Here is a 23,863-nt window from a genome sequence, read left to right as displayed (position 1 = left end):
AAATGCCGAAAATCAAAATTTCCGGCAAAACGGCAAAATGGCGAAAATCAAAATTTCCGGCGAATCGACAAAATGCCGAAAATCAAAATTTCCGGCAAAACGGCAAATTACCGAAATTTAAAATTTCCGGAAAATCGGCAAGTTGCTGGAATTGAAAATTTCCGGCACACCGGCTATTAGCCGGATTTTAAAATTTACAGGAAACCGGCAATTTGCCGGATTTTAAAATTTCCGGCAAACCGGCAAATCGGCATATTACCGAAAACCAAAATATCCGGCAAATCGGCAAGTTGCCAAAAATCAAAATTTCCGACAAATCGGCAATGTGCCGGAATTGAAAATTTCCGGCAAATCGGGAAAATGCCAATATTCGAAAATTTCCGGCAAAACAGCAAAATGCCGAAAATCAAAACTTCCGGCAAATCGACAAATTACCGAAATTCAAAATTTTCGGCAAACCGGCAAATCGACAAAATGCCGAAATTCAAAATTTCCGGCAAATCGGCATGTTGCCGAAAATCGAAATTTCCGGCAAATTGCTGGAATTAAAATTTTCCGGCAAAACAGCAAAATGCCGAAATCAAAATTTTCGGCAAAGCAGCAATTTGCCGGATTTGAAAATTTCCAGCAAATCGGCAATATGCCAATATTCAAAATTTCCGGCAAATCGTAAGGAAAACAAAGAAAAATTACCAATTTTTCTGGAAACCAGTGCCATCATTATAAAAATTAGATAGTTACCGAATTTTTCAACAAAAAAATTCGATTTTCCGGGCTTATTGCGGTTTCGGAAATATAACTTTTTCCAAAGTTTTGCCGGTTTTTAACAAGTTGCTGAAGGCCCACGTGGTGTCAGACTGTCCCATACACCACATTTTTCTGAAGTAAAAACTCCCGCATTTTTTGTAGATCAACCCACTATGAGACAGCCTGACACCACATGAAGGCCTAGGCGAACACTAAGCCTTCTAGGAGGCCGTCAGGCGTAACCACGCCTGCCTAGCATGGAAGCCATGGCACAGGAAAACGAGGAAAAATGTACGATTTTTCTGGAAAACAGTGCAATATTTGTTAAAAATCAAATTTTTCAAAAATTAGTCGATTTTCCGGGTTCTAGAGATTTCTGACGAATCAAGTAGGAAATATCTCAAGTGAAACAACCCAGGCAAACAGATGGGGCAGCAAAAAATGACGGTCTTCTTGTGTCGTCGGTTTTTGCATTTTTATGTATGCGGTGTTTTCTGGCTGACCTTCTGTCTCTGTCGTTTTACGACACCACCACCAGTCGTATCCATCCCCATTCCTCCTTCGAATTGTAAAAAGAGCTGAAGAAATAGAAGAGAAACAGACGACTAGACGAATGGAAAACCCCCCACAAAGAGAACCGCCTGTGTGTGTAGTTGTGCAAGTTGGCCATAAGTTTAGTATCAACAAAGTATTAGACACGGAATTCATTTGATCTACGGATTAGCGCGGGCGATTTATGAGCATGTGGAGAGCTGGGAAGATGTCCTGTGAACCTGTGTGGAATTTCCGGAAAATGGGGAAATTGCCATGTAGATTTTGAAAAAATTGAAAAAATTCTACTTTTTTCGAAAAAAAAAGTCGAAAATGATTCTTGCCGATTGCCTTGATTGCCGAAAATTTTCAATTCCGGCAATTTGCCGATTTGCCGGAATTTTCAATTGAAGCAACTTCTCGAATTGCCGGATATGTTCAATTGCGGCAATTTGCCGGATCGCCGGAGTTTTTCAATTCCGTCATTTTGCCGATTTTTTGGAAATTTTCATTTCCGGCAATTTACCGATTTGCCGGAAATTTTCAATTCCGGCAATTTCGCCGATTTCCTGAAGATTTCAATTCCGGTAATTCCGGTATATCTTCTCGAATTGCCGGAAATGTTCAATTGCGGCAATTTGCGAATTTGCCGGAAATGTTTAATTCCGTCAATTTGCCGGATTGCCGGAAATGTTCAATTGCGGCAATTTGCGAATTTGCCGGAAATATTTAATTCCGTCAATTTGCCGGATTGCCGGAAATTTTCAATTCCGGCAACTTACTGGTTGGCAGAAATTTTAAATCCCGTCAATTTGCCGGATTGCCGGAAATTTTCAATTCCGGCAACTTGCCGATTTGCCGGAAAATTTCAGTTCCGGCAATTTACCGATTTCCCGGAAATTTTCAATTCCGTCATTTTGCCGATTTTTTTGGAAATTTTCAATTCCGGCAATTTGCAAATTTGCTGGAAATTTCAATTCCGGCAATTTGCAAATTTGCTGGAAATTTCAATTCCGGCAATTTGCCGGTTTGCCGGAAATTTTCAAATCCCGCAATTTGCCGATTTGCCGGAAATTTGCAATTCCGGCAATTTGCTGATTTTCCTGAAATTTTTAATTCCGGCAATCTGCCGATTTGCCCGAAATTTTCAATTCCGGCAATTTGCCGATTTGCCGGAAAAAGAAATCGTTTCCTTTCTATACGTTGATCGAACGTTTATTCCAACTCTTCCCGGAGATCACCCCCCCGGCCTCGGTCAAAGTACATTTCTTCCCGCCACCGTCGCTGCAGCGGTGTGGTGGTCAAGGACCACACAGCGAGATAATGCATAATGACGTCAGAGAGCGAAGATCACGTGAAGTTATGAGCCGTTTGTGGTGGTTGGATAGGTCTTACCACGATTTGACCCAGCCACAAAACTACACATGGTGTCAGGCTGTTCTATTGCGGTTTGATCTCCAAAAAATGTGGGAATATTTTCCACAGAAGAGTCTGACGTTAGCACACTCCTAACCATGGTAGATCAGTTTAAAATTCTGCCTCTAAAATCCCGCAATTTTCGGAGATCAAATCGAAATGGGACATTCTGATACCACGTGAAACTACCCGATAAAGGGTTTCATAGCTTCGTCGAAACAAAATCCCTACAAATAGAGGAAAACAACATTTCCCCGGTCAAGAAATGATTGATACGACACAGCGGCGCTGGCTGGCTGGCGTATACAATAAACAACCACGTGGAAGAAATCGAGACAACTTTTGTGTGGGACAAACACACTTCCTGATTTGATAAAAAATCTAATCATAATAATAATAATATCGGCCGATCACTGATAACACAAAGTTGACAAGAATCGGAGAAATCAACGATCATATTGTCGATTTACGAAGATTCCATGTCGATTTACGAGAGATCCTTGTCGATTTACGAGGAGTACTTGTCGATTTACGAGGAGTTTTTTGTCGATTTACGAGGTTTTCTTGTCGATTTACGATGAGTTTTTGTCGATTTACGAGGAGTTATTGTCAATTTACAAGGAGTCCTTGTGGATTTACGAGGAGTTCTTGTCGAATTACGAGGAGTTCTTGCCGATTTACGAGGAGTTCTTGTCGATTTACGAGGATTGCTTGTAGATTTACGAGGATTCTTTGTCTATTTACGAAGAGGTCTTGTGGATTTACGAGGAGTTATTGTCAATTTACAAGGAGTTCTTGTAGATTTACGAGGAGCTTTTGTCGATTTGCGAGGAGTTCTTGTCGATCTACGAGGGATCCCTGTCGATTTACGAGTTTCTTTTTCGCAATTAGGACTCATTCCGGGTTCGATAATATCACATACAACAAAAATTGCACTTTTCAGGCAAATTTGACCCAAAATTTTTCGGTTTTTCAAGAAAAAAAACCGGCACAAGGCCTGCTCCCAGCACCGTAATTTTTCACACAATTTTCAATATTATAAATATATATTGTCACAGTGTGTTCTTTTACCCCTATTCTCCCCTGCATCCTCCAGCTGACGCATCCCAATTAATTGTATATAAATGCCTTCTGATGATGAGTGAATGAGTGGACTTTGTCCTGTGTGTACGTATGCCTGCCGTTCACGTGAAACACCTTCTCACTTGCAACATTTGTACACACAGTGTTGTGCCTCATTACAAGGTGATCGATGAATTTTTGCGGCGGTTTTCAAGTAAAAATTGGGCGATTTTCGCGTTTTTTACGCCAAAATCTGTGAGTTTCCGCGCAAAAGTTTAAAAAGTTACCTCGCTAAGTGCAGTGCTCAGCTTGTCGAGCTCGTCGGACGAGAAATACTCGCTGATTAGTGTTTCCTGATGAATGGTTTTCAATGATTTTTAATGTGATTTTTCACAATAAATTACCCCAGAAATCGAGTCGATTGACGATGAGCGGCTTATGGTGCAGCGGCGACGTGGTGGTGTGACACCCTCGTGACTCGACGTGTTCCCGTTTTGGTCCGATTCGCTGGAATTTTTTAGGATGAAATCATTTTCTAATTTATTTTCTGTTTTCTTGTTGAAAACACGACGAAAACAGTGTGTCACGTGTCCTATTACGGTTTGGTCTCCAAAAAAAGCGGGAATTTTGGAATTTTTTGCCCAAAAATAGGTGACGTCAGCGCGCTCTTAATCATGCGAAATCAGTTGAAAACTCTGTCCGCATTATTTGTAGATCAACGTAGATCAAACCGAAATAACACACTCTGACGTGTACTACTAACCCGGGTGGCAAGCTGAGCGTCGACGCCGATTTCGGCGACGGCTCTGATGTTTCGTGTGGAAGATCCTGTGTCAAGCGAGACAAATCGTACGTCATCTGCAGGAAATTTGGGGGTTTTTTGGGTTTTTTGACTGCAAAATTGAGAAAAAACGAGAGAAAACGAACCCCGGGCGGTGGTGATAAGAGAAGAAGAAAAAGCGACAAAATGTAACAAACAACAAGTGAGTGACCACCACCACCAACAGATAGCTCTGGAGAGATTTTTGAGATTTTACTTGGGTCCCGCAACGAAATTCGATTTCACGAAGAAGCTGTACAGTAGTCAAATCGTGGCGAGACCCTCATGAGGTGAATTTTTTTTAGCCAATTTCTTTAAATTTTTGAAAATTGGACCTAAAATTCAATTTTTTTCAAAATATCACAAATCGATTCGAGGCTTCTGAAAATGAGGAATTCCTTGAAACGAGGGTCTCGCCACGACAAGCTACTGTAGATTCTGTAGAGATTCGTTGCGAGACCAGGCCGGTCGAATTTCTTACACAAGACAGAGTTCACGGACTTCTAGCTTCCCTCATAAATTGAAATGGAAGAGTTTAGGCCGAACTAGGCCACATTTTGGCTCCTCGTCCATATCTGGGGTAGATTTACGGCGCGTTGCATATCGCGTCGCGGCTCGATTTCAGTTGATACTGTAGAGATTCGTTGCGAGACCCAGGCCGGATGAATTTCGTACAAAACACGAGTTGTAAGATGTCAAAAACATGGCTTTTTCAACAGAAAAAACACACTTTTTTCCGAAAGTCGTGTACTCCACAACTGAAATCGAGCCGCGACGCGACACACAACGCGCCGTAAATCTCCCCCAGATATGGCCGAGCCAAAATGGCCTAGTTCGGCGGCAAATTCTTCCATTTCAATTTATGACCACATACAGTTTTCTTTTTAAAAAAAAACTAATGAGTGCCAATTTAATTTTAGCGGGAATTCAAAATTTTTGCTTTTTTTTTCGGAAAAACTTTTAAAAAGCTCGATTTTTCCTCAGAAACCGGCAAAAATTGGAAAAAAACTATGGCCCTAAAGCAAAAAAAAAAAGCCCAAAACCATCCTCGTCGTCGTTGCCTCGTCTTCGAGGTGACACACGGGAATTGTGTGTAGGGCGGACCCGAACACAGCGGATGATAGAGAGACAGAGAGAGACGCAGAGACAACTAGACGGCCCGGGAGAGACGAGAACCACCGAGTACTAGTAGTTGGTGTTGTTGTTGTAAGAAATAGAAAATGTTCTGTTTATTGTTCTATCTCAATTCAAGTTAGGCAGTGTATCAGGGGTGGAACAATTTTTTTTCCGGCAAATCGCCAATTTGCCGGAATCAAAAATTTCCGGCAAACCGGCAATTGCGCCGAATTTGCCTAATTTCGATCTTACTTTTTTGTAACAAGTCGGCAGTTAAAGCATATGACATAAGTAACCTTATGTGGCCGAGAAGAGAGAAAACTCGGCCACAGTCATAAATGTGCTTTTTTGGGATTTTTTACAACCGAAGCCTAAGCTTGAGCCTAAGCCTGGGCCTAAGCCTAAGCCAAGCTTGAGCCTAAAACAAAGTTTAAGCCTATGTCGAAGCCTAGGCCTAAGCTTCAGGCTCAGCCTAAGCCTAAGCGAAGGCCTAAGTCGAAGGCCTAAGCCGAACCCTAAGCCTAAGCCTAAGCCTAAAAGCTAAGCCTGCGCCTAAGCCAAAGCTAAAGCCAAAGGCTAATTGTAAGCATAGCCTCACCCTGAGCCTATGCCTAAGCCTACGCCTAAGCTTATGCCTAAACCTGAGCCAAAGCCTGAGCCTTAGCCTGAGCCTTAGCCTGCGCCTAAGCCAAAGCTAAAGCCAAAGGCGAAAATTTGCCCTTTTTTTATTTTTTTTTTTGCTCAAATATACTCTTAAATGGGCCCAAATAAACGAGCCTTCTCCAAGAAAAATTCCGAAAATGGGGCCATGTGTCGGTCTACGGAGCCTGTGTACTCCCCGAGGAAAAAATTTTAAAGCTCTCGGTGAAAATTTGTGTATTTTCTGTTGAAAAACACTTTAAAAAAGCGAAAATTTAAAGAAAAAAGTACATTTTAAGACAAAAACAAGAAAGATTTAAGATCAGACGTTCTTTGTTTTGTTTTTTTTTCAATTTTCTCTCTTGGCTGCAACTTATTGACACCAACTGGTGTCTGCCGAAGCGGCGAAAAAATAAATTTTGGAACGAAAAAATCGGTTTGCCAAAAGTGCACGAACTTTTGATTGATAGAACGGTGATAGCCGCGCTGATTTTTGACCTTTTTTTCCGGTGAAAATGACAGTTTTCTAGATTAAAGGTGGTGTAGTCGAAATTGTTTAATTGCTTTATTAGACTCAAAATTGTCTCTGAAAACACCGAATTTCAAAATGAAACTTCTTGAAAACTTCTCAAAAAAAAGTTATGACGGCTCAAAAAATGGCCTAAAATTGATTAAAATTCGTAATTTGACCTACTTGTCAGCGCTGTCAGCTGGGAACTTTTTTTTTGAAATCACCGTCAAATTTTAAAGGTGGAGTAGAGCCAGTGGGGAAATTGCTTTAAAACATGCCTATGATACCACAATGACCGAATATCATGATGAAAAAGTTCAAAAAAAAGTTCCTAAATTTTATATGATTTTTTGAAAATTGAAAAAATCTCAGTTTTTGACTAATTCCTATTTAAATTTCCGCCAATTGAATTCGTTCGGTGGAGCGCGATTGCACGTTTTTAAATTTATTTATTTTATTTTTTTGGTATTTTCCACCGATTTTTAATGTTTTCAGTGTGTTTTTGCTTGAATTTTAGAGAAAAAGTCAAAATAAATGCATATTTTCGAGTAAAAAGCAAGCGTACAGGCGTAAAATGAAAAAGTAACGGTTTTAAACGATTTCGAACTGATTTACGCCTGTACGCTTGCTTTTTAATCGAAAATTTGCATTTATTTTGACTTTTTCTCTAAAATTCAAGCAAAAACACACTGAAAACATTAAAAATCGGTGGAAAATAACAAAAAAAAAATAAAATAAATAAATTTAAAAACGTGCAAGCGCGCTCCATCGAACAAATTCAATTGGCGGTAATTCAAATAGGAATTAGGGGGGAAAACTGAGATTTTTTCAATTTTCAAAAAATCATATAAAATTTAGGAAATTTTTTTGAATTTTTTAATAATGATATTCGGTCATTGTGGTACTATAGGCGTGTTTTAAAGCAATTTCCCCACTGGCGCTACTCCACCTTTAAAATTTGACGGTGATTTCAAAAAAAAAGTTCCCAGCTGACAGCGCTGACAAGTAGGTCAAATTTCAAATTTTAATCAATTTTAGGCCATTTTTTGAGCCGTCATAACTTTTTTTTTGAGAAGTTTTCAAGAAGTTTCATTTTGAAATTCGGTGTTTTCAGAGCCAATTTCGAGTCTAATAAAGCAATTAAAAAAAATTCGCCTACACCACCTTTAAAAATTGATTTTCTGGGGCGATACCGGCGCACTTTATAGGGATAATTTGTACCTTTCTAGCCGAAAGAAAATCCAACGAAAATTTCAAAAGTGATGCAACTGATCACCTTTTATCAGTGGTTGGTGACTGCTGGGTGGGTGTATTTTGCGACTAAACGTGAGTAGTCGAAAGAGGACAAAGTACATCTCTCTTGTACACTATTACGGAAGAAGAAATTGGCGCATTCTGATCAAATTTTGGCTTGTTAATTTCAGAAAAAGATCTATTGTGAAAGATGGGACAATTGTGGTAAAATCGACGAATCTCTACGATAATGGTGACGAAAAATGATAATATCTGATTTCTTATCAATGAAAACGACGAAAAAATGGGTCAGCGCGTGGAAAAAACAAAAAAATCATTTTAAAAACAATAAAATTCCATTTAAACGAAAAAATTGCGTTCGCGCCGACCGTAATCTTTCAAGGAACATCATTCTATTTTGAGGTCGGGTCTCACCACGAAAGAAGATTTTTACTGATTTTCCGCTTGATATTGATTTAAAATCGAGATTTTTATTGTGTAAAATTTGAAAAAAAAATGCGTTAAGCTGTTTTTTATTAATGAAAAGTACGAAAAGTTGAGTCAGCGGGAGGAAAAACCTTCAAAAAACTCTCGAAGAAAATAAAGAAAATTGATTTGGCGCCTACTGTAACCCTTAAAGGGACACGACGATCTTTTTGAGTTGGGTTTCGCCACGAAAGCCGATTTTTACTAATTTTCCGCTTGAATTGATTAAGAATCCAAATTTTTTAGTTATAAAATTGAAAATAAATGCGGTAAGCTATCTCCTATAAATAGAAACAACGAAAAGTTGGTTCAGTGAGTAAAAAAATCCCGAAACCCCGTTTTAGTGACGACCGTAACCCTTCAAAGGACATGATGAACTTTTGAAGTGGGTCTCACCGCGAATATTGCTGATAAAGGACGACTTACAACTTAAAATCTCGAATTTTCAAGTTGTAAAATAATAAACAAACGCGTTAAGCTATTTTTGATCAATGAAAGTGACAAAAATTTGGATCCGCGCTTAAAAAATGTATACAAGCCTACCGTAACTATTAAAGGTACATGTTGATATTTCTTTCGACTTGGGTCTGGCCACGAATTCCGATTTTAAAGTTTTAAAACGTTTATTAATGGAAATGTTTAAAAAAATTATCGATTTTTATCGAAAAACCTCGAATTTTCGAGTCGTAAACTAGTTTTAACTTAAAAACGAATGCGTTCAGCACCCCAAAAACCGGTTTTTTGCCGGCTTATCTTGCTTATCACAAAAGCATCGTCAGCAATTTGTTTTTGCACAAACAAAATTAAGTGCTGGCATAAAAGATGGGAGACAATGTGGAAAAATGATATGACGTGGCGATGAAAAGCTTCAGTTTGTTTTATTTATTACTACAACACAATTTGAAAAAATTTGAAAATTTCTACAACAACAAAAACTAGATAAATATTCAGATATTTATTCAAATTTGACGCGCAGACAACTGTACGTGCCGCCCATCAGTCCAAGACAAGTGAATGTCAGTGTTGACGTCAGCCACGTGGCAAATGATTTTCCCAGGAATGGCTTGAGGTGTCGGCCGTGTTGTCTGGAAAAAAACATTTTTTTAGGCCTTACTTGTGCATTTTTTGGCCAAAAATCTTGTTTTTGGCTGAAACCTGTAAAAAGTCCGTTCAAACTTGTAAAAAAAGCAAAAATTTTTCTAAATTTTTTACTAAAAACTGTAAAAAGTCTGTGTAAAAATGCAATAAAAAATTAGGTGCAAAAAATTTTTTTAAGATGAAAAAAATTTTTTTAGGCGACCTTTTTTTTTTTGGCCGAATTTTTTTTTTCAAGGAACATTTTTAGGCAAAAAAACAATTTTTTGCCTTTTCTGGTCGAATTTTGTAAAATGTTTACTATTGAAACTGTAAAAACTCTGTTTAAACTTGTAAAAATGCATTTAAAAATTTTTAAGGCAAAAAATCCTTTTTTGCCTTTTTGACCAATTTTTTTCATCAGGAAAAAATTTAGCACAAAAAATTTGTTTTTTTATTTGCCGAATATTTTTCTCAAAAAAAAATTTTTTAGGACAAAACACTTCTTTGCTGTTTTTGGCCGAATTTTTCTTTTATAAAAAAAAAATTTTTTTAGGCAAAAAAAGCTTTTTTGGGTTAAAAAATTGTTTTTAATCAAAAAAAAATTTTATCAGCATTTTTTTGCCTTTTTTGCCCGAATTTTTAAATATTTTTTATTGAGAACTGTGAAAAATCCGTTAAATCTTGTAAAAATGCTTTTAAAAAATGGGTTTTTGTTTATTTTTGGCCGAGTTTTTAATTGTTTTACTGAAAAATGTAAAGTTCGTTCAAACTCGTAAAAATGAGAAAAAAACATTTTTTTTTTTGGCAAAATAAGGTTTTTTTGCCTTTTTTGCCTGAATTTTTTTATTTATTTTTCACTGAAAACTGTAAAAAGTTCGTTAAATCTTGTAAAAAGTGCAAAACATTTTTTTTTAAACAAACTTTTTTTAGGCAAAAAGACTGTTTTTGACGTTTTTGGCCGAAGTTGTTTTAATTTTAAAAAATTTGTTTAGGCAAAAAACCGTTTTTTGGCCCTAAATGTTTTTTTTTTGTTTTAGGCAAAAAGACATTTTTGCCTTTTTGGACCAAATTTTTTTTAATCGAAAAAACAAGTTTTAGGCAAAAAATCCCTTTTTGGCCAAATTTTCAATCAACAAAACATTTGGCAAAGAGACATTTTTTAGGCCAAAAATAAATTGTTGCCTTTTTGGACGAAATTTTTTAAAATAAAAAACTTTTTTTATTATTTTTTTTTTGGTCGAACTTTTCTTTTTAGGCAAAAATACTTTTTAGGCCAAAAACCTAGTTTTTGCCCATATTTTTCAATTTTTTTTTACTAAAAACTGTAAAATTGTAAAAAATGCATTAAAAAATTTTTTAGGCAAAAAGGCATTTTTTGCCGAAAAATTTTTTATGAAAAAATTTTTTTTTCACAATTTTTACCAAAAAAAAAACCCCAAATGTTGCCCCAAAATCCTACCGCCACGCGACATAAAACCCAAAAGGAACGCCAAAACCAGCGCCAATTTGCACAGATCTAATCATTGTGGCTCGAAATTCCGGCAAGCAGCTGCCCATTTTCTTTTGAGCCTCCGCGTACTCGGCCAGCGATGGATAGTCTCCTTTTGGCATCTGGAATGGGGGTTTTTCACTGGTTTTGGGAGGTAAAAAAATTTAAAAATTTAGAAAAAATAAAAAATCGGTGAAAATCTCCGTTCTAGGGCTATTTTTCTCAACTTTTTTTGATAAATCATGGTTCATCTGGAGAAAAAGAGTAAAATTAGACAATCTTAGTGTATTGAATTGGGGAAAAAGATCGGAAAAAGAGCAAAAATAGTCCCGTAAAATGGAAAAAAAATGGAAAAAAGGGCGAAAATTCAAAATTATTTCGGTCTGCTCTCCGGATCGGTAATGTGGCGAATGGTGATCGAATTATTTGGCAGTGGTGATGGATCAATTTCCTTCTCGTATTGATAGGATGTGGCTATCGCAAGCTGGGAGCCGTCTTCGTTGAAGGATAATGAGGAGATGGACGTTTCGAATCTGGAAAAAAATTTGAAATTTTCTGGGTAAAAATATGTAGAAATCACGGTTATTTCAGCTAAAAACGTTTGGAAATTTTGGAAAATTCAGAACTCCAAAAAAAAACATTTTTTTTGCCCAAAATTGAAAAAAAAATTCTTTCTGGGTTTTTATGGCCAAAATGACAGAAAAATATTTTTGCACGAAATAACAAAAAAAAAATGGTTTTTTGCATAAAATGTCAAAAAAAGTTTTTTTTGGTAAAAGCCATGACAAAAATTACATAAATTTTTTTAAAGGATTTTTTAGTACAAAATGACAAAAAAATGTGCATTTCAGTCTATGTTAATCGTTTTTCCGTTGATTTATAGTTTCACAGTGCTAAATTATCGATTTTTAGGCACATTTTTGGAGTTTTTTGGGAAATTTCATTCAGTTTAACTTGAAAAAAATCCCAAAAACCCTAAGATTGGCCTAAAAAGCGATAATTTAGATTTTTTTTTGAAGAAAAACGCCTCCGTAGTTTCAAGCTGAATATCAGAGAAAAATCGATTAAAGTAGCCGGAAAATGCAGAAATTTCAACAGTTGGTCATATATTGGCGAGGGAATTCGAAAAAATCGGCAAAATTGATTTTTAAAAAAATTAAAACAAAAATTGTAATTTTGCCCAAAAAATTCACAGTAAACGCAGGGAATGCTTAAAAATTCGGCAATTTCTAGTTTTTGGCAAAAAATTTATTTATGGGCAAAAAATCGTGTTTTTAAGCCAACTTTCCTCAATTTTTGAACAAAATTCAGCTATTTTTAATTTTTTTTTGGCAAAAATGGTGGTTTTCAGCCATTTTTCCTCAAATTCGGAATAAAATCAGCAATTTCCATTTTTTTTTTTTGGCAAATATCGTCACTTTGGGCAAAAAATCCACATAAAACGCTGGGAATTTCGTAGTTTTCAGCCTATTTTCCTCGATTTTCGGCAAAAATTCAGCTATTTCTAGTTTTTTCTTCGGCAAACACCGCGCTCTTCAGCCAATTTTCCTCCACTACTAACTTATGAAGCTGAATAATACGCTTCCGATTGAAAGGATCCCAAATATTGACAATTCCATCGGCGCCTCCTGTCGCAAAAGTTCCATATTTCGGATGAAATGCGACGGTATGAACTGGATGAATCAGCTCAGTTCCATCAGTATCCTTCTCTCGATGACATTTGAACGCATACTTTCTCTTCATCATCTCCTCTCCACTCTGATCTACATACTCTACAGCGACTCTTCCCTCGATCGACGACACCACAAACGCTTCGCCAGTCGGAAAGAACTGCACCGCCCGTGTCTGATATTTCAACGGACTATCACGGACTTGAAGCGGCTCGCGGAGCTTCCGACTATCATACATGAAGATTTTGCGATCTTTCGTGCCGACTAGGATCGTATGCTTCAGAACATCCATCGCGTAGACACTGCTCGACACGTTGACCGACTCGATGGCGCCGTTTCCGTAGCTTCTCGCGTCCCACAGCTTTACCGACGAATCCCAGCCACCGGACACGATGAGGCTCGACATTGGGTTGAATTCCATGCATCGGACGGCCAGCGCGTGCGATCCCAGTTGGGTTCCGTTGCCTGTTTCGATATCGGCAAGCTTTACGTTGTGATCGACTCCTCCGAACGCTACTTTGTTGTAACCCTGGAATTTTTGTTTTTATAAAAAAATAATTTGTGTAATTTTTTTTTTGGTAATTAAAATCAGGGGAAATTGCTTTAAAACACGCCTATGGGGTCACGATGACCGAATATCATGATTAAAAAAATCAATAAATTTTTCTAAATTTTATATGATTTTTTTTTGAAAATTGCAAAAATCTCATAGTCAGTTTCCCCCCCCCCCCCCCTAATTCCTATTTAAATTTCCGCCAATTGGATTTGTTCGATGGAGCGTGCTTTCAATTGGCGGAGATTCAAACACTGCCAAACTTTTTCCTCCCGAGGGACGAGGCAATGCGGTTTCTAGGCCATGGCCGAGGAGGATCCGACAAGTTTTAGCGTCAATTTATCTTGCTTAATTGTTTTCCGCGTGGTTTTTTTTGTTGTTTTTCACCGATTTTTCCCGTTTTTTCTTATTAAAACTGAGGAGAAATAAATATTTTTTTGCAGATGCTAAAACAATTTACAAGTGAAAAAATTTTGCATTCAGTCGGCAAGATGTGGTGAAAGTGGGCAATGTAATATGATCGATTACTGGAATACTAAACCTAAACTTTTTCTGAAACATGATACATATACTGCTTAGATGCTGAAACTACCTGATTTTCATAACGAGACCGCTGAAAAAGTTTTGAGGTTTTCATAATTCAACTTTTTGTGCAAAAATCTCGACTTTTTCACCAAAAAAGTTGAATTTTGAAAACCTCAAAACTTTTTCAGCGGTCTCGTTCTGAAAATCAGGTAGTTTCAGCATCTAAGCAGCATATTTATCATGTTTCAGAAAAAGTTTAGGTTTAGTATTCCAGTAATCGATCATATTACATTGCCCACTTTCACCGCTACTTTCCGACTGAATACACAATTTTTTCATTTGGAAATTGTTTTAGCATCTGCAAATGCAAAAAATATTTATTTCTCAGTTTTAATAAGAAAAAACGGGACAAAAAATCGGTGAAAAACAAAAAAAAAACCACGCGAAAACAACAAAGCAAGATAAATTGACGCTAAAACTTGTCGGATCCTCGGCCATGGCCTAGAAATCGCATTGCCTCGTCCCTCGGGAGGAAAAAGTTTGGCAGTGTTTGAATCTCCGCCAATTGAAAGCACGCTCCATCGAACAAATCCAATTGGCGGAAATTTAAATAGGAATTAGCGGGGAAAACTGAGATTTTTTCAATTTTCTAAAAATCATATAAAATCTAGAAAACTTTTTTGAATTTTTTTATCATGATATTCGGTCATTGTGACCCCATGGGCATGTTTTAAAGCAATTTTTAATAAAAACCTAAAAACCTGAAACCCCTACCGCAAAAGTGCACGTCAAAAGTGGTTTTCCGTGTGTAAAAACGAGTTTTTCCGAGATATCTCCCAACTTTCCGACTTCATAGACGCGACAAGTGCCATCCCAGCCGGAAGCGGCCAGCAAACGTGAGCCGGCTTCTCTTTGGAACTGAACTTTGGAAATTTGTACAAATGGGGGAAACGGGACGCGAAACTCGTTGGGAGCCGCCACAATTGTCGCCGCTTGGTAGGTAGACATCTGGAAATTGTGCTTTCCTTGAAAAATAATTAAAAAATCAGAAGAAAAGCCGAAAATAGAGAGAAAAAATAGATAAAATGCGCGCGCGCGAAATGGAAAAAATTCAAATGGCACAATTGGTGCATTTTTGCGTCACGGCTGGGCATATGCAGATTGGGCACCGAATCTGACGCGCAAAACATTTTTATTTTATTTTTTAGCTTTCACCTTTTAAAATTGAGTTTTTGCTTGAATTTCTGGGTTTTTTTCTTCATAAATTTAATAAATCTATTTCAGGGTACAATGAGCCGAGCAGTATCGCGCCTTATTGAGGCATGCGGCCGCCTGAGTATCACTCAGCGCTCTCAAATGCATTTCTTCCGTCCTCCACCAACTTCATCGATTCTACCGCCACTTGTCACCCCATCGACGACTATAGTCGAGAAATCGATTGAACTTCCATCGCTGGAGAATCCACAGCAAATTTACACCTTCCCAACACTCCACCGCTCACCAATAGTTGCCCCAGGCGCAATTTTGACGGAAATTTTGGAAAAATTGGCTCCAACTGCCGAAAAAGGCTTTTTAATTGCTCCAGGAACACCGAATAAATCGCCAATGTGGCTATCGCCTCGTCTGCTCACAATTCGCCGGAAAAAAATGAAGAAGCACAAGCGACGGCGGCGATACGACCGGGATTTCTTCAAATATCAGAAATATCACCGAGAGAAGAAGCTGAAATCGGAACGTGAATTCCAGAAGCGAATGAAGTCGCTGCTCACCGAGCTCGAGGCGTTCAATCCGGAGAAATATGTGAAGGATACGATTCGAATGGCGAATAAGGAGTGGCAGGACGAGCTGGCGCCGACCGGAAGGAAGCTTTACCCGCATTGGAGCCGATTTATGAGCTTGGAGCAGTTGTATGGGCTCCCGAAGAGCGAGTATATTGATAAGAGAGCCGGACTTCCAACCCCAGAAGAAGCCGAGCAGATCAAGGCGTTGAAGGAGAAATACGCGAAATTATATCGGAAAAAGTAGAAGAAATCAATAGGATAGTCCCTTTAATTTGTTATTTCTTGTTTTTTGTTCTTTTTAATTCAACAAATAAAAAAATCGTTAGTTTTGTTTAATATTCACATAAGTATATAAAAGTAGTTACAGATTTTTAGGCAATAATTCGAAATTTCTTGGGTCCCGCGCAGAAGGTCGAGCGATTCAAATTCGAGATTTTCGACCGCGACTTTGTGCTGCTGAAGGTGATGCTCTCGAAGCTGTCCGACTCGTATTTGCTCTGCGATTTTCCCGTCAAATTGAGAATGTCCGATGGATGGACGGGCACGGCGCGGGTGCATTTGATGTACCAGCTGGAAAATATAAATGAATTTTTGCAACTGCAAAATGTGTGGTAAATACTTTAAAGCAATCATAAAAATCGATAATCCGAAGGCGCAATTGATCAGGATCTTCGTCTCTCGTTCGTAGTGGTTCGACGATTTCGGGCGATCTGAAATATCCAAATTTTGCGGGGTTTTAGCCGATTTTTCTGTGAAAAACTGCATTTTCTGCGAAATGGACAGTGTAGAATCGAGTTTGAGAGTCAAAAAATTCTGGCTTAATCTGAAATTTCTCCGAAATACGCCACGTGGAAAGTATGGAGGCGAGTTTAAGCCGGAAAATACTGGAAAAGCCGAATTTTACATGACAATTCCCGTTTAAAAGTGATTTTTTCGGAATTTAAGACGAAAAAAACTGAAAAATTCGGATTTTATTCAAAATTTTGGCTAAAAAGAATATTTTCAACTGCAAATTCTGCGGAATGTGTGAAAATCAGCTGAACGTTCGAATTTTTTCTCCAAAAAGCTGTGTTTTCATTGAAATGTGCCGTCTGGAATCCAAATTAAATCGAAAAATTCCGGGTTAATCTGAAATTTCAGCGAAATGCGCCAGTTTAGCCGGAAAATTGCTGAAAAAAAAACGATTTTACACGAAAATTTCCGTTTAAAAGTGATTTTTGCAGAATTTCGGACGAAATGCGCTACCCGGGAGGTGGAATCACGCTTAGGCCGAGTTTAAGCCGAAAAAATAGATTTTTTCTCAAAATTTTGGCTTAAATAAAGCTTCCGCTGGTATTTCTGCGGAATGTGCCACGTGGCAAGCCTGGAATCGAGTTTAAGCCGGGACAATGCTGAAAAAAACGAACTTTTCGTGAAAATTTTGGTTAAAATGCGATTTAGAACAGCTTGAGCGCTCAAAAACTGCTAAAAATTCGTAATTTGAAGGAAAATTCTTGCTTTCAGCCAAAATTTAAGCGAAATGTGTGAAAATCGGAGGAAAATTGGGTTTTTTTGGTCTGTAAAGCTGAAAATCTGTTTAAAACTTCCGCTTTTACGGGAAATACAAAGAAAAATGCACGAAAATCCTTGAAACTCGCGAAAAAGTCGGCATTTTCCTTGAAAATCTGAATTTTCCGGCAAACTTCAAGTTCCCATGAGAAATCTAAGGGTTTTTTAGAAATCCTGTCGAATTTTCCGGCAAAATCCACGCTTCTCACCCAAATCGCACAGAAAATGCGCCAAAGCCGTGCGATTTTCACTTCTCGCCGTCAAAATCCCGATTCGGCCGGGCTTTTGGTCACACCAGCCGTGAATTTCGGCGCTTCCACACGTTTCTTCCTCCAGAATTGTCTGAAATTTCGGAATTTTATTCATTTTTGTCTCGGGATCTGGAAATCTGTGTAACCTGTCCATTTTTTCGGTCGATTTTTGAGGATGCTGTCGAGCTGGCGGCTGCTACGCTACAATTCGTCACAATGAATGCCATGGAGAGAAGAGAATCGTTCGGTGATCCTTGTTTCAGCATGTAGTCTAATCTGGAATTTTTTTTGATTTAAAAAAATTCGTTTTCCTGCGAAATTTAACCTTGAAATGGCCAGTCTGCGAAATTCGTCGCGCAGCTTGTCGGGGATCTCGGCGGAAGCATCACAAACGACGAGAAGTATGATTGAAATCCAGAAAATCGATAATTTCATGGCGGAATCTATTATAAAAGCTTTTAGAGCGTTGATTCGAGGCAAAAAATGCTGAGAGAAGGCAAAAATTTTGAAATACGCGCGTCTAGCTTGGCGCGCGCGAGAGCGCATTTGCATCAGAGACCTCGCGGAAAAGGAAAGGCGAAGCACGGAATTACCGAACTTTTGCTAGAATTTCGACACTGCAAAATTAAATTTTAGCCGAAATCTGATTTCGTGTGGTTTTTGTAGCCTTTTTTTGCGAGAAAAATAATTTAATAACTCGAAAAAGCAGCTTGTTGACGTCGTAACCAGATATCCGGTGTGCACAAAAACAGAACAAAAGACAAAAAAACACCTTTTTTTTTTCAAAAGTCACACCTTAGGAACTCCTATTCTCGTGATCTATCAAAAAATTCCAGTTAAAAAAAATGTCAAATGGTGTTTTCAGAACAGGTGAAAATAATTACACGGCAGTATTTCCTGGTAAATATCAGAAATAGATATTAGACTACAAACAAAAGTGACTAATTGAACAAATGAGATCAGATTGTCGTAAAGTTTATAAAAATTGCAGAAATAATAGGTTTCCTGAAATTTCCGCCCACTCCGCCCATTGGTTCAAAAGTGGGCGGAGCGAATCGCTGATTGGTCGATTTTTTTACATTTTTGGTCAAATTTTTCCGTTGAACCAAAAGCTAAAATTGACTTTTTTTTTCAAAAATTAACGATTTTTTGTGATTACTCACACTTTTCTCGGTTTTGGAGCTGTAAATCTGCCGAACTAGACTTTCTGCATTTTTTCCTTTTTTTTTATTTTCTTTTTTTTCCTTTTTTTTCTTTTTTTTTCCTTTTTTCATTTTTTTTCCTTTTTTACCTTTTTTTTTCCTTTTTTTCTTTTTTTTTCTTTTTTTTTCCTTTTTTTTCCTTTTTTACCTTTTTTTTTCCTTTTTTTCTTTTTTTTTTCTTTTTTTTTCCTTTTTTTTCTTTTTTTTTCATGTTTTTTCTTTCTTTTTTCCTTTTTCCTTTTTTCTTTTTTTCCTTTTTTTCCTTTTTTTTTCCTTTTTTCTATTTTTTTCCTTTTTTTTTCCTTTTTTCTATTTTTTTCCTTTCATTTTCTTTTTTTTTCCTTTTTTTTCTTTTTTTTTCTTTCTTTTTCTTTTTTTTTCTTTTTTTTCTTTTTTTTTCCTTTTTTTCTTTTTTTTTTTCCTTCTTTTCCTTTTTTCTTTTTTTCTTTTTTTTTCCTTTTTTTCCTTTTGTCCTTCTTTTTCTGAATTTTTAAATTTTCTGGAATTCCTTTTTTTTCTCTTCCTCACCCGCCCCGCCCAGCCTAAAGACTGAGCCTAAGCTTGAGCCTAATCCTAGCCCTAAGCATACGCCTACGCCTAAGCTTAGGTCTCCTAAGCCTAAGCATGCCCAAGCCTAAGCATACGCCTACGCCTAAGCCTAGGCCTCCTAAGCCTCAGCCCAAGCCTAATTTTCCAAAGTTCTAAAGGAAATTCTGCTAGACTCAAATCAGAAAACTCTTTATTTCCGCTTGACATTTTTCAAACCCGGATCTAAATATGTGTGTGTCTGGGCGAGACAGGGGAAAAGCCCGTTATTAGCAGCATTTTCTTGGTATCTTCTTGTTTTTCTTTATCCTCCCACGCATCAAAACTATTTTAAAAATATATCAGATGAAATTAAGAATTATGCAAGTAGCAGGTGGAGGTGTCTAACTGAAATATCAACTGAGCCAAATAATTTTATTTTTGGCATCTAAACTCCCTGAACTATGATATTTATCGTTGGAAGTTCTCGGCAACGAATCTGCTATCCTACTTATATTATTCAAAATTTTGAGCTCTTAAAGTTCCCGTGGCTCCTGCTGGAAATATCGGAGTTGTTTCTATTCATTATAACACTATTTTATTCCATAAAATGCTCATATATCGTGCTAAAAGTTCGGACGTTTCACATGAACTTGTCTGTATTAACTGTGGTGCTCATTGTGCAATTTAGTGAGATTTTGGTGGCCAAGGTGTGCAGTTGGCCATATGAGACTGGGTTTTGGAGATTGCGAGGTAAGTTTAAGGAAGGGTATGGAAGGGTAGGATTATGGTAGGGTAGGGCTACGGTGGGGTAGGGTTACGGTGGGCTAGGGTTACTGTAGGGTAGGGTAGGGATACGGTAGGGTAGGGTTACGGTATGGTAGAGTGGCGACAGGACTACGATAGGACATAACAGGGTTACTGTGGGTAGGGTTACGATGGGCTAGGGTTACTGTAGGGTAGGGTAGGGTTACGGTTGGTTAGGGTTACAGTATGGTAGAGTTACGGTATGGTAGGGTTACTGTAGCGTAGGGTCACGGTACGGTAAAAGTACGGTAGTGTAGGGTTACGGTAGGGTAGGGTTACGGTTGTGTTACGATGTGGCAGGGTTGTGGTAGGGTTACGGTCAAGGGTGTCGGTTTTTCGATTTTCCCAGAGAAACATCGAAACATTGAAGACATTGAAAAATGACATCATGAGTTACGGTAGCGTTACGGTAGGGAGGGTTACGGTAGGGTAAGGTTACTGTAGGGTGGCCTTAGGGTAAGGTTACGGTGGGGTGGGGCTACGGTAGGGTAGGGTTGCAGTAGGGAGGGTTACGGTAGGGTAAGGTTACGGTAGGGTGGCCTTAGGGTAAGGTTACGGTGAGGTAGGGTTACGGTAGGGTTAGGGTAGGGTAGGGTTGCGGTAGAGCAAGGTAACTGTAGCGTGAGGACACGGTAGGGTAGGGTTACGGTAGGGTATGAGTACGGTAGGGTTGCGGTTAAGGATGTCGGTTTTTCAATTTTCAGTTTTTCGATTATTCCGGAAAACATTGAGAAATCGAAAATATCGAAAAATGACGCCTTTGGTTACAGTAGAGCTGGGTAACTGTTGCGTAGGGTTACAGTACGGTACGGTAAGGTAGAGTTATTGTAGGGTATGGTTATGGTAGCGTGGAGATACGGTAGGGTTACGGTAGGGTTACGGTTGGGTAGGGTTTCTGTAGAATAGGGAAACGGTAGGATTTGGTTTCGGTAGGGTGGGGTTACGGTAGGGTAGTTTAACGGTAGGGAATGGTTATGGTAGGGTTACGGTAGCGTAGAATTTCAGTAGGATTACGGTAAATTAGAGATACGGTAGTACAGGGTTACGGTACAAAACAAATATATTTTTTCAGGATTATCAAACGCATCCCTAACCAACACAACATTGAAGCAATGGCTAACTGATGATGAATCGGAAATGATTGAAGTTATCGATTTATCAACTGATTTTCCATTTTTCTTCTCAGGATATCTAAAACTCCACTATGCAATTTCAGTTTCCAATATATTTTTGGTGATCGCCGTAGAGAGATCGTTTGCCTGCTACTTTTTGAATGATTACGAGAAAAAGTCGAGATTTTGGATTGCTGTGGCCATAGTTTTGGTAGATCAAATGTTCAATTTAGTAGTTGCATATTTATTTTTCCTATTCTATTTCTCATTTTTCTACATGATATTGATTACTGCCGCACCGAATTTGGTGGCGATTACGGTGAGTAGGCGTAGGCAGGCGGGAGGTAGGCTTTCAAATTTATGGATTATTTAGAAAATCAATCTGAAAAACTAATTTTCTTTAAAGCTCTAAAGATTGCTGGAATTATTGAAATTTAAATAAGAATTTTTTTGAAAAATCAAAAGTTTTTTTACGGCAAGTTGCCGATTCTCCGAATTTGCCGGAAAAACGGCAAATTGTGGTTTTGCCCATTTTTCTGAAAATTTCAGAATTTCATTTTTAATCGGCAAATCGAAAAAAAAGCCGCAAATCCGCGATTGGCCGAAATTGAAAATTTCCGGCAAATCGACAGTTTGCCGGAATTGAAAACTTCCGGCAAACCGACAATTTGCCGGAATTGAAAATTTCCGGCAAATCGGCAATCCAGCAATTTGCCGAAAACAAAAGTTTTGAAAATAAAGAATACTCTTTTTGCAGGTTTGCCGGAAATTTTCAATAAATTGCCGGTTTGTCGATTTGCCGGAAAATTTAAATTCCGGCAAGTTGTCGGTTTGTAGGAATATTAAATTTTTATTTTGGGCAAATTGCCGGTTTGCCGCAAATTTTCAATTCCGGCAAACTGCTGGAAAATTCCAATTGCTGCAAATTTCAAGTTTGCCGGAAATTTTCAATTCTGGCAAATTGCCGGTTGCCGGAAATTTTCATAAATTGCCGGTTTGTCGATTCGCCGGAAAGTTTCAATTCCAGCAAATTGCCGGTTTGCCGGAAATTTTCAATTCCGGCAATTTGCTGGAAATTTTCAAATCCAGCAAATTGCCGGTTGCTGGAAATTTTCAATAAATTGCCTCTTTGTCAATTTGTCGATTTGCCGATTCGCCAAAAAATGTCAATTCTGCCAAATTGCCGGTTTGCCGGAAAATTTCCCCAAAGTCATTGATTTTTTTTTCAGCTGCTCCTCTACTCCCGCCACTACAACCTGAAAATCACGCGAATCCACGAAGACTACGCTCACCAGTCCAACTACACCCTGGCGGCAAGATTTCAGGCCAAAGAGAACGTCAAGTGCTTTAACATGATCCGGATGGTGCTTATATCTTTAATTGGTATCCTGATATTCGGCTTCACCACCTGCTTCGCCTTATACTTTAATATATTCCCGCAAGCCGATTCTCTGCTGAACCTCTGCATGCAAGCAGTTATAAATCTATCGGCTTTGGTGATGTGCCCGGCGATTCTATATTCTGTGGATTCTTTTCGGAATCATACGTTTTTATGCAAAAAATTGAAGAAAAAACGAGAAAATACATCTATAACACCACATGTTAGTACGGTGAAAAATTTGGAGCTGATGAAGGAAACGGAAATTCATTTTAATCAGTTAACGAATACATGGATTTAATTATTGATTTATTGATTTTTTTTAATATAAAGAAAATTATTTGAAGTGCTGTAGTTGCTTTGTTAATTTTTCAAACTTCGGACAACCCCGGTTTATCGATTTTTTCTGAAAATTTGAATTTACATAAGTTTGATCGATTTTCTTTATACATCGGCTTTTCACGAAATTTTGAAATTACAGATTTTTCACGCCCCGCAAACGCGAATGGCACGTGGTGTCGGTGTGCCGATTTGATCTACGAGAATTGCGGGTATTTAGAGACCGATTTCTCAGCCGACGTCACATCTGTCTGGTGGGTAAAAATCCCGCATTTTTTGTAGACCAAAAAAGGCAACCAACCTCTGCCTGCGCTCATTGCATAATGGCACACGCGCACCCCTTAAGTGTCGGTACACAGCTCCCCACTACCTCTGCCGCCTCGTCCATTCAGTATCGCTTCTTCGGCTTATTAGCTAAGATCAAAGTGTAGTATCTGTTCTTATCGTATTAACCTACGGTATACACTCGAATGAGTGTAATAAAGGTTATATGATTTTTGGAACCTAGGGAAGACTCGGGGCTTGCTCCGACTTCCCAAGAGTCGTCCTGGCGTTGCACTGCTGCCGGGCTCGGCCCAGTCCCCCGAGGGGACAAAATAAACGAATCGCAAGTTGATCTGAAATGTCAAAGAAATTTTAGCAAAAAAGGGAAGTGTTCAAAAACGACTCCTGATTTTGGAATAAAAATTTCAAAAAAAAAAAAACACACACTTTTATTTGTAAAATTTTAAGTTCCAATTTTTGATGAAATATGGCTCATTCTTCTCCATTCACTAAAAACTAATAGAAAAACAAATGATTATCACTGAAATTTTTTAACATTTTCGATCAACTAGAATACGGTAACCGCATCACCCCGAAACCAATAAAAATATTTTACAGGTGTTCGCAAATATGATCGTAAAATACATATAGAGGGAGGAATTTTCGTGGAAAATTTTGCGATTTTTCTAAATCACCGGGAAATTTCGATTTTCTGTTCCATTGCTTCAAAGCTTCAAATAATCGTTTTGCAATTTGTCAACTGTAAAAATAAAGTAATTGT

At 38.1% G+C, this 23,863-nt stretch overlaps 6 protein-coding genes and 6 non-coding genes across 12 annotated transcripts; 5 read left to right on the top strand and 7 right to left on the bottom strand.

Moving 5' to 3' along the window:
• Positions 1-4,031: 4,031 nt before the first annotated feature.
• R06B9.5 (Phosphoinositide phospholipase C) lies at positions 4,032-4,645 on the bottom strand (the record flags this gene model as incomplete). Its single annotated transcript, NM_064479.5, has 3 exons — positions 4,520-4,645; positions 4,161-4,263; positions 4,032-4,109 (listed from the first exon to the last, which is right to left on the bottom strand). The coding sequence occupies exons 1-3, from the start codon at positions 4,612-4,614 to the stop codon at positions 4,032-4,034; spliced, it is 276 nt and encodes a 91-aa protein (NP_496880.1). The 5' UTR covers positions 4,615-4,645.
• A 1,414-nt stretch (positions 4,646-6,059) lies between these two features.
• Y54G9A.12 lies at positions 6,060-6,249 on the bottom strand. Its single transcript, NR_051843.1, has one exon. It is a non-coding gene; the product is annotated as an Unclassified non-coding RNA Y54G9A.12 (non-coding RNA).
• On the top strand, positions 6,060-6,249 carry Y54G9A.13. Its single transcript, NR_051844.1, has one exon. It is a non-coding gene; the product is annotated as an Unclassified non-coding RNA Y54G9A.13 (non-coding RNA).
• A 1,895-nt stretch (positions 6,250-8,144) lies between these two features.
• Y54G9A.15 lies at positions 8,145-8,196 on the bottom strand. Its single transcript, NR_051841.1, has one exon. It is a non-coding gene; the product is annotated as an Unclassified non-coding RNA Y54G9A.15 (non-coding RNA).
• On the top strand, positions 8,145-8,196 carry Y54G9A.16. Its single transcript, NR_051842.1, has one exon. It is a non-coding gene; the product is annotated as an Unclassified non-coding RNA Y54G9A.16 (non-coding RNA).
• Positions 8,197-9,421: 1,225 nt separating this feature from the next.
• On the bottom strand, positions 9,422-11,249 carry Y54G9A.9 (HIG1 domain-containing protein; the record flags this gene model as incomplete). The annotated part of the gene is made up of 2 exons (NM_182193.6): positions 9,422-9,646; positions 11,098-11,249. The coding sequence occupies 2 exons, from the start codon at positions 11,247-11,249 to the stop codon at positions 9,517-9,519; spliced, it is 282 nt and encodes a 93-aa protein (NP_871993.1). The 3' UTR covers positions 9,422-9,516.
• A 105-nt stretch (positions 11,250-11,354) lies between these two features.
• Positions 11,355-14,903, bottom strand: bub-3 (Mitotic checkpoint protein bub-3). Its single transcript, NM_064478.7, has 3 exons — positions 14,650-14,903; positions 12,689-13,326; positions 11,355-11,660 (listed from the first exon to the last, which is right to left on the bottom strand). Exons 1-3 carry the CDS (start codon positions 14,881-14,883, stop codon positions 11,501-11,503), a joined length of 1,032 nt encoding a protein of 343 aa, NP_496879.1. The 5' UTR covers positions 14,884-14,903; the 3' UTR covers positions 11,355-11,500.
• Positions 14,904-15,165: 262 nt separating this feature from the next.
• Positions 15,166-15,900, top strand: Y54G9A.7 (DUF1713 domain-containing protein; the record flags this gene model as incomplete). The annotated part of the gene is made up of 1 exon (NM_064477.8): positions 15,166-15,900. The coding sequence occupies one exon, from the start codon at positions 15,166-15,168 to the stop codon at positions 15,898-15,900; it is 735 nt and encodes a 244-aa protein (NP_496878.1).
• Positions 15,901-15,927: 27 nt separating this feature from the next.
• On the bottom strand, positions 15,928-17,958 carry Y54G9A.5 (BgtE-). The gene is made up of 5 exons (NM_064476.6): positions 17,781-17,958; positions 17,602-17,731; positions 17,414-17,546; positions 16,276-16,366; positions 15,928-16,226 (listed from the first exon to the last, which is right to left on the bottom strand). Exons 1-5 carry the CDS (start codon positions 17,888-17,890, stop codon positions 16,028-16,030), a joined length of 663 nt encoding a protein of 220 aa, NP_496877.2. The 5' UTR covers positions 17,891-17,958; the 3' UTR covers positions 15,928-16,027.
• Positions 17,959-19,646: 1,688 nt separating this feature from the next.
• Positions 19,647-22,800, top strand: sre-46 (Serpentine Receptor, class E (Epsilon); the record flags this gene model as incomplete). The annotated part of the gene is made up of 3 exons (NM_001027306.2): positions 19,647-19,935; positions 21,062-21,420; positions 22,331-22,800. The coding sequence occupies 3 exons, from the start codon at positions 19,647-19,649 to the stop codon at positions 22,778-22,780; spliced, it is 1,098 nt and encodes a 365-aa protein (NP_001022477.1). The 3' UTR covers positions 22,781-22,800.
• Positions 22,801-23,210: 410 nt separating this feature from the next.
• Positions 23,211-23,418, bottom strand: Y54G9A.14. Its single transcript, NR_051840.1, has one exon. It is a non-coding gene; the product is annotated as an Unclassified non-coding RNA Y54G9A.14 (non-coding RNA).
• Positions 23,212-23,398, top strand: Y54G9A.8. The gene has a single exon (NR_000902.1). It is a non-coding gene; the product is annotated as a small nuclear RNA Y54G9A.8 (small nuclear RNA).
• Positions 23,419-23,863: the final 445 nt, after the last annotated feature.

The sequence above is a fragment of the Caenorhabditis elegans genome, chromosome II, assembly GCF_000002985.6.
Source record: "Caenorhabditis elegans chromosome II".
NCBI lineage: Eukaryota > Metazoa > Nematoda > Chromadorea > Rhabditida > Rhabditidae > Caenorhabditis > Caenorhabditis elegans.
Note: the sequence above shows the minus strand (reverse complement) of the source record. Positions and strands in the feature narration are given on the sequence as shown.

What these genes read in the sequence shown, in the direction of transcription:
- bub-3 (NM_064478.7), bottom strand. Translation starts at nt 14,883, where the DNA reads ATGTCTACCTACCAAGCGGCGACAATTGTGGCGGCTCCCAACGAGTTT. An exon ending in TTTTGACGTGCACTTTTGCG is followed by an intron (nt 13,327 to 14,649) that starts GTAGGGGTTTCA and finishes CAAAAATTCCAG; the next exon opens with GGTTACAACAAAGTAGCGTT. An exon ending in CGTATTATTCAGCTTCATAA is followed by an intron (nt 11,661 to 12,688) that starts GTTAGTAGTGGA and finishes ATTTTTTTCCAG; the next exon opens with ATTCGAAACGTCCATCTCCT.
- Y54G9A.5 (NM_064476.6), bottom strand. Translation starts at nt 17,890, where the DNA reads ATGAAATTATCGATTTTCTGGATTTCAATCATACTTCTCGTCGTTTGT. An exon ending in CGCAGACTGGCCATTTCAAG is followed by an intron (nt 17,732 to 17,780) that starts GTTAAATTTCGC and finishes AAAAAATTCCAG; the next exon opens with ATTAGACTACATGCTGAAAC. An exon ending in ATTTTTATGATTGCTTTAAA is followed by an intron (nt 16,227 to 16,275) that starts GTATTTACCACA and finishes TATATTTTCCAG; the next exon opens with CTGGTACATCAAATGCACCC.